This window comes from Prinia subflava, chromosome 6 (genome assembly GCF_021018805.1).
Source record: "Prinia subflava isolate CZ2003 ecotype Zambia chromosome 6, Cam_Psub_1.2, whole genome shotgun sequence".
NCBI lineage: Eukaryota > Metazoa > Chordata > Aves > Passeriformes > Cisticolidae > Prinia > Prinia subflava.
In genome coordinates, this window is record NC_086252.1 from 14,765,945 (window position 1) to 14,786,541 (window position 20,597).

Here is a 20,597-nt window from a genome sequence, read left to right on the forward strand (position 1 = left end):
GCAACTTCAGGGATGTCAGCAATACTCGTACCATGAAGTCTTCATGGATGCAAGGAAATCACTCTCCAGTCTATAACTGGTGCATATTTTAATTTTTAAATATTTTCAGCTAAAATACCCAAATATTTCACTGAGCATTTAATTTGTCCTTAATCTTAAAGCAACCCCTGAAATAAAATTACAAACTCTTTACTTGCATCTTGCTTCTCTCCTATCACTGCTGATGTAGACAGTAAACACTATTTCATATGTAACATTTAATGAATACTTATTCAAAAAAATTATGAGGAACACATGGAATAACAATTATATTTCTGTGAGCAAGAACAAGAAGTACTCCTGTCAATTCCCTAATACAATGCAAATACCAGTATTTGCCTAGTTTCATCATTCCCAACCCAACTCGACCTTCGAATGAATGAGAGTGCCACTTGACAACTCAAAAACTTTCTTTTGTTTAAAGGCAGCACTGCCATTGAACAAGACTGGGCTCTCAGCCAGGTCTGCTTCAGATATCAGGGAAAGATGAACAGGTCTGTAATTCTACATACCTCGTTGGCAGCTTCTCAAAGTCCACATCCAGAAACTGTTCATAGCTAGACACAAAACTGTCCAACCAGAGCTTCAGATAATCTGGATCTTTCTGTAAAAAGGAAGAGAACATTAGGCAATATTGCACTCAAGGTCATCTATCAACAACTCTGTAGTACTGCCTCATATAAAATGCTTCTATTTAATGCATTTCAACTGGAAGAAAGGAGGGAATACACATTTTTTAGAACCAAAAGAACAAACAACCACCTGTGTACTTTGACATTTTCAGCCACCTTGTGCTGATGGGACATTTTTGCTCTATTAATTAGTTTATGCATCTCCTCCTCTTGGCACCAGTGTTAACCAAAGCATTTTAGCTTTTCCCCTCATACATGATCTTAACTTATTCTCCAGAGTCGTCCATACCAGCTTTACAAGCTTACTAGCATGTGTTCTAGTCTAGATACCACAGATAATAGCACACAACACTGCTTATGGCTCATAGAATTAAATAAGAACCCTAACAGCAAGCCTAATCACAAAATAATTCTTTTTTTGTTTCACTCATAGGTCGATACGGCAGATAACAGCAGACTAGAGATGGACGGTGCTCAGAAAGACAATGTAGAAACTGTGACTTGCATGCTAGATAGCTATAAAACAGATAGAAAATTGCATTTCAGCTTCCTAGGTGTTCCCAGTAGAGCACTAGGACTGGGTATGTGACCAGCAGTCCCCCAGGGCTGGACACTGTCGCAGGAACTAGGACAGATATTAGACCACTGCAAACCACACAGGGAAATTCTGTCAAAATATGCATTTGAGATGGTCTTACTTTAGAAATCAAGCTGCTTAATTTTCAAAAACAAGTTGCCAGCCCACAGCTAGCATATTCCTCTGGCAGGACTATGCAGTCCTGTCCATTAACACACATGCACACAGTCCCACAGTCTACGCTACAAATAATTTTCACAACAGTTTTAAAATTTTTGCCTGAAGCATTTCAGATTACAAATGATTTCTGAATCCACTCCATAATTTATAACATTTTGCAGAAGTTGAAAACATATTTCTTCGTCCTTTTCCCTCTTCTGTATTGCCTCCCTTCTGTTTGCTGCCTTTATATTGCCATAAATGTTCCCAAATAAGATAATGTTTCCCTGCAGAGTTTAGATCAAAGAGTAAACAGTGACTATCTCCAACACACTCACTCTTCTGCATTGCACACACGCTGCAACATCAGTGTAAAAGAGTCACCAAGAAAGACTCACAGAGTCCTGCGAGTACAAAATAGCTACCTACAAAAGAGCCCTCCACAGGGAAAAACAAACAAACAAAACAAAACACCTCAGAATAAAATAAACACATAAATCCAGGGCCTCAAACGGTGCACAGCTCTTCTCAGAGCATCTTTCCACAGCAAGTACAGGAGTTATAAAGCATGGAAACCCCCTGCTCATTCTAGACTTCACCCTCCTCTATGTCCTCAAAAACCACCCTCAACTCAAGCAAGAAGTGTCACAAACATCCAGACAATTTACTTCACTATCACTATTAATTATATATAAAATGTGTTCAGGTACTGTGACAACAGGTGCCAAATAAACCCCTCAACTAGACACATATCTGATTATTTGCTTCCACTGACTTTATGGCAGTTTCTTGTTCACTTTGCCTAACTGTCCTATTTTCCCATCTTCTGGCTTAATTCCTACCCTCTCCCTCCTTCTTAATCAGTCTTCTCCTTATCTCTGCTTTTATTCACTTTTCAATTATTTAACTAATCACGCCCTTTCTTCTTCTGTTAAAAATTTGTCAAAACAGCACTATGTTCTTGAAGTGTAATGTAGCCTTTTTCTCACATTTAATGTGCACTGAACTACCAAACAGTTATCTTAAACACACCTACCAATTCCTCAACATGAAACTGCAAAACACAGAATGAAGGAAGTGGATGAGATAAAGAATAATTTCAAGCTTTCCAAGCCACTGGTTTAAGCTACAGAGGGTGTCAGATTATCACAAGTAGGTGAGTATAGAATACACATTTCTCAGGTTCAGACAAACATATTGAAAATAAACCCAAAAGTTAGACAAGTAAGACCTGCCTAAAAGAATGGCTTACAAGTAGTAGAAGACACTGTCTTCAGACAGCCCAGCTTTTCAAAAATGTTCACATATTTAAAGTTTAACTTTGTTGTATTTCACAAGTAATTTCAGCTGCAAGCAAGCTATTTCACAGGATCATAAAGACAAGGAAAACCAGGATACTATTTTAGTAATTACCATACAGCTCAGGCTACAAAGGACAAATCAACCTCAGGGAAATAATGAACAGAAATGCTGCCGTATCCATGTGTCCATGCCTCTGATGATAATGGCCATAAACATGGGCAAAAACTGAACTTATGTGACATTTTCCCTGTTGAACAAACTGCTTCTTTGTTGGCAGGAGAAACCTCTCAAAATCCAACAAGAAATACTAGATTGATTCTATTCATATTCCCAAATTAAAATTGATGGCACAGTTCAGGCTCATTGCTAGTTGTTAAAAGTAAACTTTTGTAAAAACCCCGTTTTTCTTGGTCACCATGAAAGAATATGTGCAAATAACATTTTCTGACTTAAAATTGTTTTAACAAAAGTCAAGGATGAGAAAAGGGGAAGGGTAGGGCAAAAGACAAAATTATATTAAATGCCTGCTTGCTCCATATTGATGATATAGCCTAAATCAGTTTAAAGCTTCTTTATCTTTGAACTACAGTGCCTTTGCAAAACTATCAGTACAGACTGGAAATAAGAGAACATTGGCAGACAAAATATGCAAGAAACAGCACTTATACAGATGGCAAGAGTAAACCACATGTTATGAAACAGCCTAAAGTTTTTGCCTACCTTTAGAGCACATCCTGCTCAATTTCCTTTGCCACTGGAACTCCTCCCAGTCCTGGTAAAACCCAAGAACTGCAGTACTGTTGATCATTCCCTGCAGCACACTATTCAATCCAACCCCCTTCTATCTCAATCCCCTGCCAGTCAATTAATAATGCAATATTCCAAGTCATTAAAATAATCAGATTTGATCTCAAAATACCAGGTAGCACTACTGGTATGTGCCAGTAAAAAAACAGTTTATGCAATAGCTGACTCAGAGTCAAATCTAGAGATTTCCATCCAAGCAACAGCACTAACTGAAAACCACTTGGACAAAATTTTTTTTAAGAAATCATGAAGGTAAAAAAGTAAACAAGATCACTTAGCAACATGAGAAACACCAAGAAATAGATCTCCATTATACACCAGCAAACAGAGGCCATGCCTCCCTTCCAAAAATGAACAAAAATGAAGACTTGTGAAGCAGAAATTTACTCCAGGAAAAAATGACAAAATATTTACCAGATGGACTACAATTAAGATACATAAGTGAGTTCAAAAATGTTAGAAACAGAAGTCATAAATGGCTTTCAAACTTCAAATCTGGCCCAGGTTTTATTTTTTCTTTATTAGAAATAATCATTACAGATCCTAGGCACTGTCTCCTGTTGAAAGCTGCAGGAAATCTACATTTTACTGAAGCAGTTTTAAGAAAGGAAACTGAAAATGGTAAATGTTACCCTTAGCAAAGTACACTTAAATGTCCTAAAACACAGCTAAATACATACAACCTTTTTGAAGGTCTGCCTATGCAAGTCACATGCATCTTACATTCTTCCAGACCAAAGGCATCATAGTTTAGGAGAAACAAAGTCTTTTTACAGTGGTTTAATATCCCAAGTTCATAATAAAACCAGTCAGTAATAACAGGTATCAGCTGTTTTGCTTACAATGTGATTTTATGTACAATGCAATTATCCTACCCAGGACCTTTATCTTGAACTGAACTTTTTCTTGAGGTCAGCTACTCCCACTTAATCTGGAGTTTAAAATTGGTGGAATGAAAAATGAAAAATAATGTATTTTTGTTAAGTTCTCCCCCCACTCATCTTTTCAACTATCTTCCATTTTCCCATGACAGAAGTGGGAAACCATATTAACAGCAGAATGCAAATTATCCTTACTTTAACATGAATACATTGGTGTTCTCCAATGCCAGATCAATTTTCCAAGCCAGTACATGTCACAATCTGACAAATATTTGTGTTATTATGTGTCAGAAGAGAGCATCCCATGGGATCCAAGCTGCTACTGAGGGCAATAAATCAGTGAACTGCAACCTCAGCTCCACCTGACTCACTCTGAGTTGTGAGGAACCACACTACATCTGCGGTCCTCCTAAGGAAGCAGCAGAACACCAGAACAAAGCACCATAAATACTCAGAAGCCTTGCTACCAGTAGAAGCAGTAAAAACAACGGAATGTATTTCCCTTCTTTGAAAATTACCCTTTTGTTACCATTCTGCAGACAGGTAGCTGGAGGCTGTATGTCAGAAAACAGCTCCAGGTTGTTTTCTGTGGTGCTGGTTGAAGATGCACTTTTAAAGCACAGTTGACAAAGCAACGCATGCTTTGATAAAATACCACAAGGCTAATTGTGATAAACCAGTGTGAGGATTGGTATTCTTTGCCAGCCTCACCACACACTCTGCAGACATGTCCTATGAAATCAGCAAGAAATCAGGAAGGACTCTTGAATTGTACAGCAGCAGTAAAAGCAAGAAGAAGCCTGTAAGTGGTAATAAAATGCCTTTCACCAGTTAAACTTTCCAATTACTACAAGATAAGAAATACTGTTTTCTGAAACCTTAAAGCCTTCTAAGTTACAAGCCTGAGCTTTTCATTTATTTGCCTGAAACCTGCCTAGCTTTTGTGCAGGACAAATTTTCGGAACTTATTTGAATAATAATTCACATATACAAATTGCATGCCTTCAAACTTCTGGAAGATAATTTCCTCATGCTTGAACTCCAAGAAGGTAAAATCCAACTTAAGTCAGCCATTTCTCTTTATAGTGATAAACAGAAACAACCAGAGTTTTAACAAGGCTATCTTAAAGGTGTCATTTTAAGAAAAGTGAAAACCTATGAAAAAGGCCCTGAAAAACAAAATAAAGAGCCCAGAAGTATAAAAGTTCTTTCACTGATAGCCACAAGTTTGCAGAGGCTAAACTTAGGCTTCTGTGCTCAGCCCATTATAATGAAGACCTGTGCAACTGCGGCAGGCAGTGCTATAGCAGCCACTCACCTGCACTAATGAAAAATAAGTCCTTGGTGCCTATTAAATCAAATGTAGCTCAGAGCACCTGAAAGTGAAAATACTTCCGTGATCCTTCCCTTCCCTAAATACCTCTGGTTTTCATTAGAAAAACAAACAAATAACCCAACCCGCACAATGACACACCACCCTTAGGCCTCCATTTCCCGGAGATCCTCTTGGCACAATAAGAGTCACTACAGCTCTTTAAAAAAAAACCACTGCCAGGCCTGAGCAGCAGAGTGTTTGTAACAGGTACTGAAAATAACCTCAGAAAACACTCAAAAATGTAGCACACTAAACCCATCTCCCATGAAACAGCCAGAGGAAGGTCAGGTTGGTTTTTTTTTTTCTTTTCCAACATAGTTAGTACAATGCTAGAAAGAAAAGAAAATTTGCTAAATAAACCCATTGTACTGGTCCCAAGTATGCAATTCTGTGACTAAACACTACCAAACAATTATCGAGATTCCCGTGGAGTGTTAACACTTGCAGTATGGATGAATAAACTCTAGCAAGGCTGTTCTTAGACGTGGTGGAACTGGGACACAAGTTCCCAATCACCACCTTCTGCACTGAACCACGCTGAGGCAAAGCCAGCAGCTCAGTGGGATCTGCTCTGATGCCCTCCAGACAGACAGGACCTTCTCTAAGGCAGTGTGAAATGCAGTGAAATGAAACTGCAGCCAAAATCTACGCTAGCTTAGGACAGGCTCTTGTCTTTCATATACTAAATTGTCTGGAAATTACAAGAGCCACTTCTAGTTTCCATGAAAACCTATTAAATGAATGACTAAAATGTTCTAATACACTCCTACTTTTCAGTCTGCCTATGCAAGAAGGTCAAAAGAAATGTTTGAACCAATATAACATTTTTTAGATCCATTAAAAAGCCAGGTAGTACTAGGCTTACAGCTAGCTCTCAGTTAAATGAAAATATTTTACACAGAACTAGCACTGAAGTCCTCCCAACTGCAAGCCTTCAGCCTTGTAGCTGTGGAATACAGGCACACACACCCAAGACTATTTATGTATCTATATAGAGGATTTCTTTTCGATTTAGTAGTAACTTCCATTTCTACCAAGGCTTCAGGCAAAGAACGGGCAGGACAAAGCTCAGCAGAACTTTACAGATATGTTCAGGAAGTATTAGTTGCTAAAAACAAAAGCTGGATCCACCCGAGGCTCTTTGCAGTGTCACATGCCATGGTCTAAAGGCAAGAATTCCCTGCAGGGCAGTTCAGAGTCCAACTATCAGACAAGCCCGACTTGTTGGACAAGCCAGTTGTTTGAAGTCGTTAAATTTAACATGCAGCCATCGAACAGGCAGCCGGGTCTGACTCCTGTGCTAGCTCTCAGTCAACCTTCAAAGTGGATTTCAGCTCAGAAGCACAACCGTAAAATCTCACTGGCACTGGCATTATTACAACTAATCCCCCATCCCCAAGCATTTTATTTAAAATAAGAACAGTCCTTTGGTGTCAAGGCTGAATTAGACTTACAAAACGTAACATTAGGAAACTAAACATGAAACATTGCCTTTAGATCACTGGTGAGTTTATTCATCTTTAAAATAATTGAAGTAGTCTGTATAATGCAGAATTGCAGAACATTTCTCAACATTGTTTGAAATAAACTATTCATTTGGGTATTAGAAGATTTGTGTTAAGGGAGCTCTTTCCTCTTCATGTTTTCAGACATAAAAAGACTACATATCCAGCATGAGAACTCCTAGCAGCCTTTACTCTGAAATATGACAGTGCTTATGCTTTTTGTGAACCTTCCATATAAAATGACAAAATAAAATATTAAGTTTTGTTATAGCAGCAACACCGCAGTTAGAAGTAGTAAAAGACTTCCTGATAAACCATTCTAAACTAGCATAACTGTCTTGATAAATTCAATCAATCAATTCTAATTGACTGGGAAACTAACTACCTTTGGGCACAACTTTCCCTTATAATCAAAATACTGATTTTTGAATCAGTGGATCCAAAAGAAGAAAAGCTCTTGGCAAGTAACTATAAATCTCCATTTTCAACATGCACACAAGCATTCTGTTCCATATCCAGAATTAAAAGCAAAAAGGGAGGGAGTGGTGAGGCTTTGTTTTATAAATGGAAGATGCAGTGAATCATGATAGAAACAACTATTTTGGGACAGGTTAAAAATTCTCTTTAACATAGAGATTTATACCAAAATAACCCTATAGCTGCCAATCATGATAAAATCTAGCTCACAAACTTTAAAGTTCAATATTTTTCTTCCCTTTCCAAAACAAACAAAAAATATTTATAATCTTCTAGTATTGTCTTAAATTAAAGATACTCCAAGCAGTTTTATTCATTTTCCTTTTTACTCAGGTCTCCAACAAAACTGGAAGAAAAATGAAAGAATATTCTTACTAAAACAGAAGTAAAGCCTCTACTTTCTCTTGCCTTTTTTATTGTTGCTGTTGTTTTTGAATGATGATACAATTACAGCCTTGTAGCTTGAAACTGGCATGGGACTGATGCCATCCATGGGATGAATCTAATTAATGTGCTCAGAGTTTAATGTATTCACATTTGACAGAAAGTACAACTAGGTAAGCACCATGTACAAGTTGGTACACCCTATTTCAGCCTTCTGGAGTCCACTGCACAGAGCACTTATCAGGAATTTACCATACTGTAACAAATTACATTCTATTAACATTCCATTTTCCCATCAAAGTTGGCACAGTGAACCAACTGGAAGCTGTATTTTAAGGAGAACAGGAAGTATCCAAAATAATTCAAAGGCAACTAAAACAACATGATGTCAAAAATCCACAGTGTCAAGATCAGCCTAAATTTAATGAAAATTCAAACTATACCTTAGAAAATCTTTGACCTTTAACACTTAATTGCTTTTAAAGTCCAAATGATGCCATTATTTTAGATAAGAAAAAGGCTGAATTTTAGCAGCAACACACACAAAGTCAGCTTTTGCCCCACTGAGTTTCTAACTTTCAACATAGTGCAAGAGACAAGTTTATCACAGACAGAAAGGAAGCAGGATGGTGCTACAACAGTAAAACATCAGCTAATTTCACCGTATCAACAGCTAAACACGGTCTAGCCATGTCTTCCAGCAGATAAAGGTTGAGAACTCAAGTACAGCTCAGCAAAAAAAGCCTGTAATTTTTTCAAAGTGTCATGTGATTACACCAAATTAAACTAGAATCAAATTCTGTATCTTTAGCTATGTATTTAACTACTTGGTTTTGCTTCCTCAGTCTCACCTGGCCTCACTCAATGTACTGAAGCTGAACTATACACTGAAGGTATAATTCATGTGTACGCTGAGGGGACATCATTTCAAAACCCCAAAACCACTTTTCAAAGGTACACTTAAAAAAAAAAAAAGAAACACTCAAAAACTATGACATAGCAGAATATGAGTTACTTGTCCAAATGCTGTTTGGCATCCCCTGACTTCTGCTGGTTCAGTTTTTAAATGATCAGCACAATTAACTAGAGGCAGATTGCTGTAAATAACACTTGTTTTCTATACCCTGCTTTACTCCCACGAGCTTTACCCACCTACTATATATTTAATATCACTTATTCCCACTAAATGCCAATGTAATCCTCAATCATTATTAGACTATCAAAACTGCTTTAAATATCAGAAAATGCATCAACACACACAAACATCTCACCAGCAGAGAAAGTTTACAGTTAATGTTTAGATTCACAGATACTTGGAGAAGCCTGAAATACCAAACTTAAGACAGGGTTTATGAGGAGAATAATCAAATACAGTTTTCATTTCTTGGTGTTCCTTGTATCTCCCATCACCCTCCACTGCAGCCTCCCATTTAGTAGAAGATAAATTGGAAAAGTTAGACTTGAGCAAATTGGTGGGTTTGTACAGAAAAAGGCGCCTATCTGTACTGTTGAGATGTGCATATTTTGATGTTTGTTCCCCTACCCACATATAATTCTTTCAGCAAGAAAAGCTCAGCAATTAGAGAAGCTCTCTCTTCTACAGCAGCTGTTTAACCTTTCTAAAGCCTGTAAATATTTTAACAGTATCTATTGACAACATTTGGATTCAGGCCTTAAGCTTCAATGGTGTTCAATGGGCAGCTAGCAGGCCTTTCTCTCATTTCTGTAATCAGCACAAACACACTGCATATTTGAGTTGATTTGGCAATATTCTTTTATCAGGACACACATTATCCCCAGATCTGTCCAGCTGGCCAAGCTAAAAGAGCCATAACTCAGACACACACAGCGATCCAGCGCTTGTTAAATTTGCTCTGTATTAGAGCATCAATACAGAACCAGTAGCCTGTGTTTGTAGCTTTGTGATATATCATTCCATTTAAGAGACACTCAATTCTTTCATGTCTGAATGATATTTGTTGGCATGTCCAGAACTGGATGTTTCTCGCTGATTCTGTAAAGTGCCGATCCACAAACCCATAGGCATGAGGGAGTTGTAACCTCATGCTGGACACCACTAAAGCCCTGAATCTTACATCAAAAACATGGATAAACCTCACTCTACTTCATCCAGCAGTACCAGCTACATACAGGTACTGCCAAATATATTACACAATAAGCAACAATAATTTCTTCATAGCTTGTAAAATGTTTGGTTTTCTTACATCTTTGCCTGTTTAGATTTATCTGCTGCCTCACTGCAACCTAAAGTCTGCATTCTCTGTCAGCCTCTGTTCTGTGTCTGAACAACAACCAGCACAAGGTCACCCCGGCCCATAATTAAGGAAGGAAACAGCCACTCAAGAGACTGATGTCTCATACACTCATGTCAGTTATTTACATGAAAAGTTCTATATTTGTAAATATCAGAATTATGTTAGTTCTTGGACGAGGAGACATCTCTTTAAATAGGAGTTAATTCCGAATAGAAGACCAACTGTTGTTGTTTATCTATATCCATTCTTAGTTCAGCCTCTTGAATAGAGACAGAACACATATTTTTACCACCACATGGCCACAAATGACTTGTGACATGATCTTCTACAAGTTACACTCCCTAGGAAAGCAGAGATTTACTTAAAACATTTACTTAAAACAGAAAAGACATCTTACACAGCAATTCCTTGCAAGACTTCACTCACTGGTTTCAGTGGAGGCATAAATTTAGATGACAGTGAATTATGAAAAACTACTTTTACCGAGCATTTGCTCAAACATTCATCTAACTGTAAGCTGAATACTTCTTTATCAAATCTAACAAAGGCAATATATAGCAATGTGATCTGCATCACTGACAAGTCAGCAACTGCACAAGAGGGAAGACAAGGGCAAGCCAAGTCAGATGAGATCACACTTGGGATGCAAAGGTCAGTGTTTCACATGGGGCTTACAATCCAACGTCAAAGATTATTATATTCTTGTTGAATTACATGCTTCTCACCACAACAAAGCACAGTTTGGCTAAATCCACATTTCTCTGATAAACAATGTTACATTAAATGAGAAGACATTTGTAATATATAGATATCCCTCACTGTGCCAGAGAGAAAATCCCAACATCTTTATCTCAATACAATCTTACTTTGTAAAAACAAATGAAGGTACAGCACAAAGGTAAGAAAGCACATTTGAGATAACAGCTTATGCACAGGTCTGCAGCTCTTAACACAGCAAGGGATGTGACTGTCTCAGCTCTCTGCATTAGTAAAGACCAGATCATTATGACCAGCTAACACACAGAGTCCCGACTATCAATGACACTGGGGCTGAACACTCCCTCTTTAAAATGGGAAGCACAGGCTCCAAACTGAGTGACGAACATTCACAGCTTTCCCTTCAAATCATTGTGTCATCTCACAGGAAAGGCAGTGCTCAAATGAAATCAGGGCTATGCTGAAGACAAGAGTGTAAGAAAAAGCTCAGAACCATTGTGCTATCATGAAAACTGAAGATTTTCTGATGTTCATATGGCAGTTACGTGCTTGCATTAATGCCTTTGAAACCCCTTTTGAAGGCAACTAGGATCATTTTTTACCTTCACAGCCTAGAAAGATCTCCATATAAAAGGCTATTTGAACACTTTCTGAATAAAATCCAAAATATCAGAAATCCTGACGTGCTTTTTTTGTCTAAGAGTCTGAATTACCTACCAGAACTGGAGATGAACTACATATAGTTAAAATCTCATAGATAAGACAGAGGTTGAACCTCTTTAATATGAATCTGCAGTAAAAGTTACTTCAGAGTAACTTCAGAGATAAATTTTCTATACTAATATATAATTAATATCTAATAAAAGGTTACTCAACCAATATTACAATAGCAAAATTACCATAGTAATATTACAGCCATGACAGTCTAATGTTACATGACAAAACTGGTAGATTACCTCAGTCACATGAACCCAAAGAAGTCCCAGACACACAGGAAAGCATGTCCTTTTCTTCTACCTAACAGAGCTCTTCTCCTGCTGTACACTTACATTAGTGAAGCATTTTCAGGTATCTGCTCTATGTGCACTTATATAAGAAGTGTTCCATTCTCCTCTGTAGGTTATTGAAGGCTTTAAACTGGCAATCAGCTGGAAAACATTTCTGCTATCTATTCTGCACAATGCAATTATCTTAAAATGCTCACATTCCAACATTTGGATGAGAAGACAGCAGTTTACATCTATATCAATATTTGAGTAAAGGCACTGTACACTCACAGTTCACTGAACAGAAAAAAAAACCCCAACCACTAAAACCATTTGAAATTGAAAATCATCAGGAAGGTACATCCTTAACAAGGCACTCTTTGCAGAAACTTTAACATCAACAAATTGAAAAAAAAGAAAGAAAAGAACCAAAACAAAAGACTCAGGACAAAAACAGACTTAGACTGTGAATCATACAACATGGTGATAACAACCCCAGTGATTCAAATCTAAATTTTACTAAATCTAATGAAGTTTAAACCTGCTTGCATGCAACATCAGAAGCATTGTAAATCAAATGTAGCTATTACTTTCATGTGTAACAGTAGACTGTAATCTGTAGCTTTTAGGGAAAGAAGAGAAAAAGAATTCAAAACCAAGTCCCAGCCTTAGATTAGAAACTGCCAGATGAAAAACAATTGAATACCAACTAAAACCAAACCCTTGCACGCAAACATTTTCTTAAAATAGTTTAAAAAACCCCACACGAAAAAAAACGAACAAAAAACCCCTACAAAAAACTCACAACAACAACCAAAAAGAAACCCCAGATAAATTAAACCACCTCATACATGGCATCTTCCAAAGACTGCTCTTGCAGAGGCACTGATTAATGCTGCTGTCTGCCCAAATCTCCAACCCCTTAACTGCACAAGAGGCAATGAAATGGAGAAATGCCTTCCGAATGCTACTTCGAACAAAACTAAGTGTTGCAGCTGACACCTGATGCTGCCAGAGACGTCAAGGGATCACAAAGAACAAGAGCCATGCCCCAGGATAGATGGTAAGATGGTAACACGGCATTATGCAGCACTTGAAAGCTGTGAAAAGCCTGGCTGCTTTAGCATAGGGTGCTGTATTTAAAAGATTACCATGAAGGACCCGATTATCAAAAGACAAGACTATTAGCAACAATCTGAAGCACCACAAAGGAGTAGCTTGGATTTCACTGCTTCTGTAGCTAACAAGACTGCAAAAGCTAAAGCCATATATTTGGGGTTTGTGGCACAATAAATTCCTACTTTACTCAACTGTAACTCTCCAGGCATTTTTCTAGTTTGAAGGAATTGCCTAGCTTTTTTCCCAGGATGGCATTCTGGGCCAAAGCCATTGCAGTGCAACACACTACACTTCACTGGGCAGTCCCAGGTATAAATAACTTTTCCCTAAACCACTATATCCTGTGTCTGATAATTATTGCTACACTTTCCCATTCTGCTAGATGCTCTGAGAAGAACAAAGCACAATATATAGACGTTTCCAAATGGACTGAACAAACTCACTTACATTAAGGCTTCTCATATTTTACACCCCAAGATGGAGACATAGCTTCTTCATCTGCTCTTAACTTCACCAAGCTTAATGCAAGACTCTAATTCTGAATGCCTGCCTCAAGCAGAATAAGACATCATTTCAACCTGAACCAGTTGAGAGATAAGGAAAAAAACTGGTTTGTGCCTAACACTTACTGAAAAAGTGAAGACTCCCCTTTTCTGAATCATTCCAGTTGCCTTCTTATTTTGAAGACACTCTTATTTTGTTTTTAAAATGTATGCTTTATTACTTAGGAACAAGCCCTTACCAACAAACAAATTCATTTAATTATGCTTTTAATATATGGTTCTGGAAGAAAAAAAAGGCCCAAAAAATCACTATTAACTAATGAGGAGACTGACTATAGGAAAAGGTGATTGTTTTCAAATAGCCCATCCTCTACCACCTGAGATTTGAGTAGACCGTGGACACATCATTCCCATAAAGAAACTGAACATCTCCTAAGTGCTCTAAACTACACATTTTAAATAGCACTCCTTCATGCAAACTTCCTGCTATGCAAACAACATGGAGATGGATAGCATACAATCGGAATGAAAGATTCCAGCAAAGGGGGAGTAGGTCCAAGACAGACAAAAGAATATTTTAAACAATAAGGGAGGAAAGAGCCAAAGAACAGCTGAGCAAAGAAATTCAGAATTTGGCTCATCTCTGAGGCCTTAGTGTCTCCCAAAGCTGAGTCAAGTCTGGATTCTTTGAGTGTATTCCAAGTGCATTTGCTCCTCTCACATTGATGAACTCACTGGCAAAACATCCATCTTCTCCAGTGCTACTCCACTTCCGACTGCCATTATCATTACTATACTGGTTTAAAAGGCAAAGGTTCACACACGGCGAGCAGTAAGAACTGGTATCATGCTGTTATGCTTGCACTAGTTTTAACAACATATAGAGGATTAAGGTTGCACAAAAATTAGGAAACGATACAATTAAGACAAGTACTTTGTGCACTTGAGTTAAATGGTCTTTACTTAACATCTCACATTCTGTGCCCTTGAGATGGGCATTCTCTAGAAATGAGGTGGGAAGAACAAGGGAAGGATTGTTCTATCCCTAATGTCCTGCTGGATTGGAGACTTACAGAAACTGAAATACAAACAAAGCATGAGACTGCAAAAAGGCCAAACAAGACCAGAGAATAAGGCCATCAAAAGCTATCCTTGCCACCGAGCTCCCGTATGACAGTAGATCAGCCCTTTCCTCCTTTACCTTTAAAGCTATTTTTTGTATGTTACTTATTTTACAGCTACCTATTCTGATAATCTGCAATCCAATTTCTCTACATACTCAGCACACCCAGCAGCAATTAGGACATGTGCTTTAAAGACATTAATTGCTTTACACCATGAAATGCACATGGAGGCAGGACAACATTTTTGTATTATTTCTGCCAGGTGAAGGAAATTGATTACTAATAGAGTATGTAGATACTATGGCAATAGCCAGCAAAGGGAGATTCTGGAGTAACTTAATAAATCTGCTCTTTGGGAAGGGTTTTGCTAATAAAGTTTAAACAAAACTGAAGCTGTTCAGAAATCAGTAAGTACAAAGCTAAATACTAGGCAGCACTGAATTAAATTAATACAGTACAGTTTAATGTGCTAAAAAACGAAGAATTATGTAAACGTATGCATTCACATAGTTCAAATATATAGCTACAATAACTGCTTAAACTGACCCACGAACACTGCAATTTTCATCTCACACATAAAAATGACCAACATGAGCAGCAAACCATGGGATGAGGCTGTAAATAGTCTAAGAAGTACAAATACATCCTTACAAGAAGCTAGTCATGTCTGTGTAATTTCCAATATAAAAGATATTACAATTTAAATAACTGACTACCAAACAAGAGAAGATAAAAGCAAACAAACACAAATACTCACCTTATTGCAGTAAAGCATCCAAAGCTCATACAGCCTCTCTCGGGATGCCATTCCTCCCCTTCCTCTTCCCGTCGATCCCAGCTACTTTTCTCTTCAAGATCCTACCATGCTCAGTTCCCAGATACTCTTTCCACAGTTTTGCTTTATAATTAGCTATATCATAACCCGAGAAGAAGCCAAGTAACAAGGTCTCAGTCTCTCCTTTTCGAGTAAACAACGAAGTGCAACATAAGCAACTGCAGACAAGTGTCAAGCATGTCCGTTCTTCGCCAGCGCCGCTTCGGTTTTAATCTCTGAAAGTGAAAACATACCCTTCAGGCCTTTGGTGAAGGCAGGAGAAACAAATCCGCACTTAAAGCCCACAGACAGCCCGGGCACTGGGGCGGCGCAGGTCGCACCGCTTTGCTCCGACACTATTCCCCGGTGACGGAGAGGTCTGGCGTTCAGTGCTCGTGGCGCTTTCTCGCTTTTGCAGGGGGGAAGCCGCAGGGCTGCCGAGCGCGGCCGCCGGAGCCCCGGGTACGGCCGCTGCCGGCCCGGCAGTGACAGCCGCTGCCACCGCCCTTCTGCCCCGGCGCCCGGGCTCCGCGGCCGCTCCGGACCCCGGCGGGCCCCGCAGGCCAGCGGCTGCCGGGCAGAGCCGCGGGGCGCGGCAGGAGCCCCGCGCTGCGCCGCCGCCCGCTCCCGGCCGGGACCGGCCGCCCCGCGCCGCCACCTACCGCGCCCCGGCCTCCCGCAGCTCCCGCCGCGCTGCCGCGGCCTCTCCCGCAGCCTACCCGGGCCGCGGCGAGTGGCGGCCGGGCAGGAGGGGCCGAGCCTCGCCACATCGCCCGCCCCGCCCGCGCTCCCGCACACGCCCCGGGCCGCCGCCGAGGGGCGGGGAAGCCGCGGGCGCCATCTTGGCCGCGGGCAGGGCAGTGCCCGCCCGGGGCAGAGCCGGTGCGCAGCCCGCGGCGCCTCGGCCGCACAGCCGGGCGTCCCTGTCCGGCCCGCGCCCTGGGCAGCACCGGGAGCGTGCCGGAAAGAATCCGCATCCCCGTCCTCAGCACCGCAGGAAACATCCCCACTGCTGTGCTTCATAAGTAATAAAGGTTACCAGGCACATACCTGTGTTTTATGTACGCTGCAGAGAGGCCTGCCAGTATAGCCTGCAGAGAGTGGCTATATCCATAATAATCCATACATCCAACCTCGTGCGCCTGGAAGGCAGCCTCCTACCTTGTATGCAGAGCTTGCATAGGACTAAGGAACCAAAGTTGGATTTCGTCAAAAAAGTTAGATTTCCAAAGGAGAAATGCAAAAAGACACTTCTCAGCTTGCGGGTGGCCCTGCCCGAGCACAGCGGCCTTTGCTGACACACCACGCTCCGGTGAAGGACTCTCCTCCTTCATGACAGGATCCTCTTTGCATGACTCGCGGGCACACCATGGGGAATGGGCATCCCTTCGTGTCCTCCTGCTCCCTTGGAAAGTCAGGCTGGAAATTGATGTTGTGGCAGACTCCAAAGCAGGGAGGAGGGAGTTTAAGGAGACATGGGGCATCTCTCTAGTTTGCTAGAGAAACAGTCCTGCAACTTTTGACCACAGCCCTGGTCCTTCTGCCACTGGGTCATCTCCTCACTTAGGCTCGTACAGCTTTGCCATTCATTACACTGTTGATTACTTTCTGGGGATTTTCACACCAATGCAATGATTTAATACAAGGTTTGGAAATCTTTGTAAAGGAAATGACTGCAATATCACTGTAGTGTCTGCCACATGAATTTTCTCTAGGGATGGGTAAGTATCACCAAGAGTCCAAAGACAGATTGAGATATGGTCCTGCAACAGGCCTTTGCATATTTGTGTTGTTTTTAGAAGTTCAGTGAAGTTTCCCTGGTGAAATTTAAGAGCTAATCTCTGTTCAATGTTGTTTCATGTGGATCACCACTGTGGGAGTGATAGAAGTCTCTTTTTCTGCAATATCTAAACATAGTATCTAGCGCGGATGGAGGGACACTGACAAAAATGAGACAGTAAAATTATTCTTAGCTGTGTGACACATGTGCTTTGCTACTTGATGCTGCCCACAATATTCTGCTTGAGGATGTAACATAATTTTTTCCATCGAGATAAGAGCTTAGAGTCTAGCTCTGTCCCCAGGGCAGGATCTGCTGTGCTTAAACCACCCTGGAACCCCTTTCGGTGAAATGTGTCCAGGAAAAAAGAGCCTGCCTCCTCCCTGAGAGACTTATCTCAGGGCTTGAGTTACTGCTGGGAGTTCCTCGCTAATAGCCAACCTGCATCACCTTTCTCCAAATGCAAACCACTATTATTTGGCCCTTTCACAGTAATTCAATAAAAGGAAGCTCTTTCTAGCAGATCTTTTGAGTTACAAATTCTTACCACATTTTGTACAGCCTTTTCTAGACTAAACAACAGTTTATTTCCAGTTTCTCTTACAACTTGCTTCCTTTGAAGAAGTCGGGCCCTAGCAAAGCCATGTGCAAATCCCAATCCTCCCTTCAGGTATTGCTCTGCTTTCTTGCATTACTGACTCCTGTAAGAGCAGCTGCTCCTACACACAGCAGTCCTGCGTCAGCCTTCAATGAAGCAATAAAAGCCCATCCTCTGACAGAACTGGGAGACTCCTCCCTGGCTAAGTGCTGCCGCCCCCGTAACTCGGATGCTCCCAGACTATAAAGCAGCCGTTTTCCACTCTGCTGGAGTTGGAGCAATGTAGTTATTTTAGTGGGCCTAGGCAATCAGTGCAGCTTGTGTAGGCAGCTCTTGCCTTTTATAGGTGCTCTAGATGGAAAGTAAAGCATTTGTGGTTTGCAACAGAACAGTCTGTTCTTGTGTCATTTGGGGTGAGTGGTCTCCTGGCCTGACCTTCTAGACGATCTCCTAAGCCAGGTGAGGTTGTTGTGGTGGCTTTGGGATGTCTGCATCACTGGGTGCAGGTCAAGTTTATTCTCTCCCTGTACAGACATACATTTAGTATTTGAGTTTTTTCTTACATAGATATATGGGCAATAATGGGAGAGGTCAGTGGAAAAAGGTGGGTTACAGGTTTGTCTTACAGGTAGAGTATAATTCTAGGTGAATGTTTATTTCAGTGTACTTACCTACACAAAGACTCAGCAAAGGATATGGAAATCAAAGAATGGAGGAAGGTGTAAAGAGAAGCCTTGCCAGGTATGGGTGGATACTTTAAATGTGTTTATGGTTTGTTTCAGCTGTGAGATAATTGTTAGATTTTTCATTGCCTGCTCTTCCATAATTATGTATCAATTGTTTCATGGACCTTAAACAGTCAGGTAGGCAGTGTTCATTAGCATTTCATTGTCCCTTAGCTGCTGTCTTGTGGTAACTGTTTACAACAGCAGTTATTTCTCATACTCTGTTTATTACTTGTGGGTTTTAATGTCTCTCATCAGAAGCAATAAATTAGTAACTCAGTCATTTTATTATGGAGTGAACTTGTCTGTCAGCAAGTCCAGGTAACAGAATGGGTAGAAAGAAAGGTGTGGATAAGGAGAAGGCATTAATTTTATGTTAAGGAGAGATTTAAAAAAGAAATGGACTACACTGGATTGTAACTTTGAGTCCAGGAACCTCTGAAGTGGCAGGAAAAGCCACATACCTTATAGTAGTGCTTTTGTGAAATTATGCTTATTTTCTGTGGACAAATGAAAGAGGCAAAAATTTGTATTTGACTTTTAGATATTCTCAGGCCTGTTGTTTGGCCCTAAGGCTTCTACTGAAACCAAGTCCCAGACCAACAGAAATCATGCTGAGATGAATGTATGGCAAAGCTTTTAGCTGAGCTTTTTCTTGATGTCTTAAAGCTAATGCTTTGTTTACCAACAATAAAGACCTGAAATAGAAATGGACTTAGAAATTAGTTTAGAAATGAACCTGCCTCTCAATTCTTCCACCTTTTTTTTTTACAAACAGGCTCTTGCACAGAAGCAAGGAGTAATCTTGGAGTAAGCAAACAAATGGCCTTGTGGCTGCATGTAAAATTTCCATTATCAAAATACCTTTTGCTGCATGTAAAGAAATAAGGCTTTTTGGATGCTATTTCTGGACATTTAAGCCAAAATAACTTGAGATTGGATTTGGTGTGGCTATTGGAAAGAGGCAAGCTGGTCCTCATAAGATTCCAAGGTCTCTGTGATGACATTTTGCTGAAGGTGATTTGAATTTCTCTGGCTATGATTGCCAGATGAGTTTGCAATTATTCTGTTAGGTAAGTCAGCAAACCTAATGTTTAATTTTCCTTTTGTTACTATATTCACTTTGTACCACACGTAATTCAGAGCTTGTTAGTTGTTCCTAAAATTTGAAAATGGGAAGGAATTTATTTGCCCCTTGACATATAAACTGGTATCTAGGGATTTTAGTTACTTTCTTTCAAAGTGTTGGAGACTGGCCACAGCTGAAGCTGGAAGGTGATGGTCTGGCTAATAGCATTAAGTCCCCCTGCCTGCCCTGCTTTCACATATGCGGGGTTAAGCCATTCACCAGACTTAAGTTCAGAAAGGAATTTACCCCAGGGTAGCCTGGGACCCTGGTGAGTATTTTTGTCCTTGCCTGTCCTTTCGGCTTGTTTCCACAGGGGGCCTTCAGTACAAAGATTCCACCGTTGTCAAAGGCTCAGGCAGTGACTTGATCTCTTCTGCTCCCCTTATTGTAGTATGGGCTCCCTTATCACAAGCCTTAAGTCTGCAGCTGTGCTAGGAATGTTCTTGTGCAGTACCTCTTAAAGACCCTTTCAGACTAAATAGATAGTATGTGTTTATATGCTGTGATCTGCCTGGGTTCTTAAACAAACAGCGAAAATTCATGGATGAGAGTTGAACTGCCCCTCTCCTCTGCTGTCATTTAGATTAGCTATGCAAGAGCTAACATGTAGATTTGTGCTACAGCTGTCTTTCTTTTGGAGATGCTTGAAGGCACCAGTTGTTACTGCACAAGATTGCATCATAAAATT

The 20,597-nt window shown here is 40.2% G+C and overlaps 1 protein-coding gene across 3 annotated transcripts in view; it reads right to left on the reverse strand.

Moving 5' to 3' along the window:
- NBEAL1 (neurobeachin like 1) overlaps window positions 1-15,761 on the reverse strand; it is a 74,484-nt gene extending 58,723 nt beyond the window's left edge. For 2 of the 3 annotated variants that reach the window (XM_063400384.1, XM_063400383.1), the window contains exons 1-2: window positions 15,621-15,761; window positions 552-643 (exon numbers count right to left, since the gene is read on the reverse strand). In XM_063400384.1, the coding sequence (XP_063256454.1) occupies window positions 552-643; window positions 15,621-15,671 (143 nt within the window). In that variant the 5' untranslated portion in view covers window positions 15,672-15,761. Of the gene's footprint in view, window positions 1-551; window positions 644-3,429; window positions 3,555-15,620 lie in introns of those variants that run through there. The other variant, XM_063400385.1, reaches the window with a different exon arrangement.
- Window positions 15,762-20,597: the final 4,836 nt, after the last annotated feature.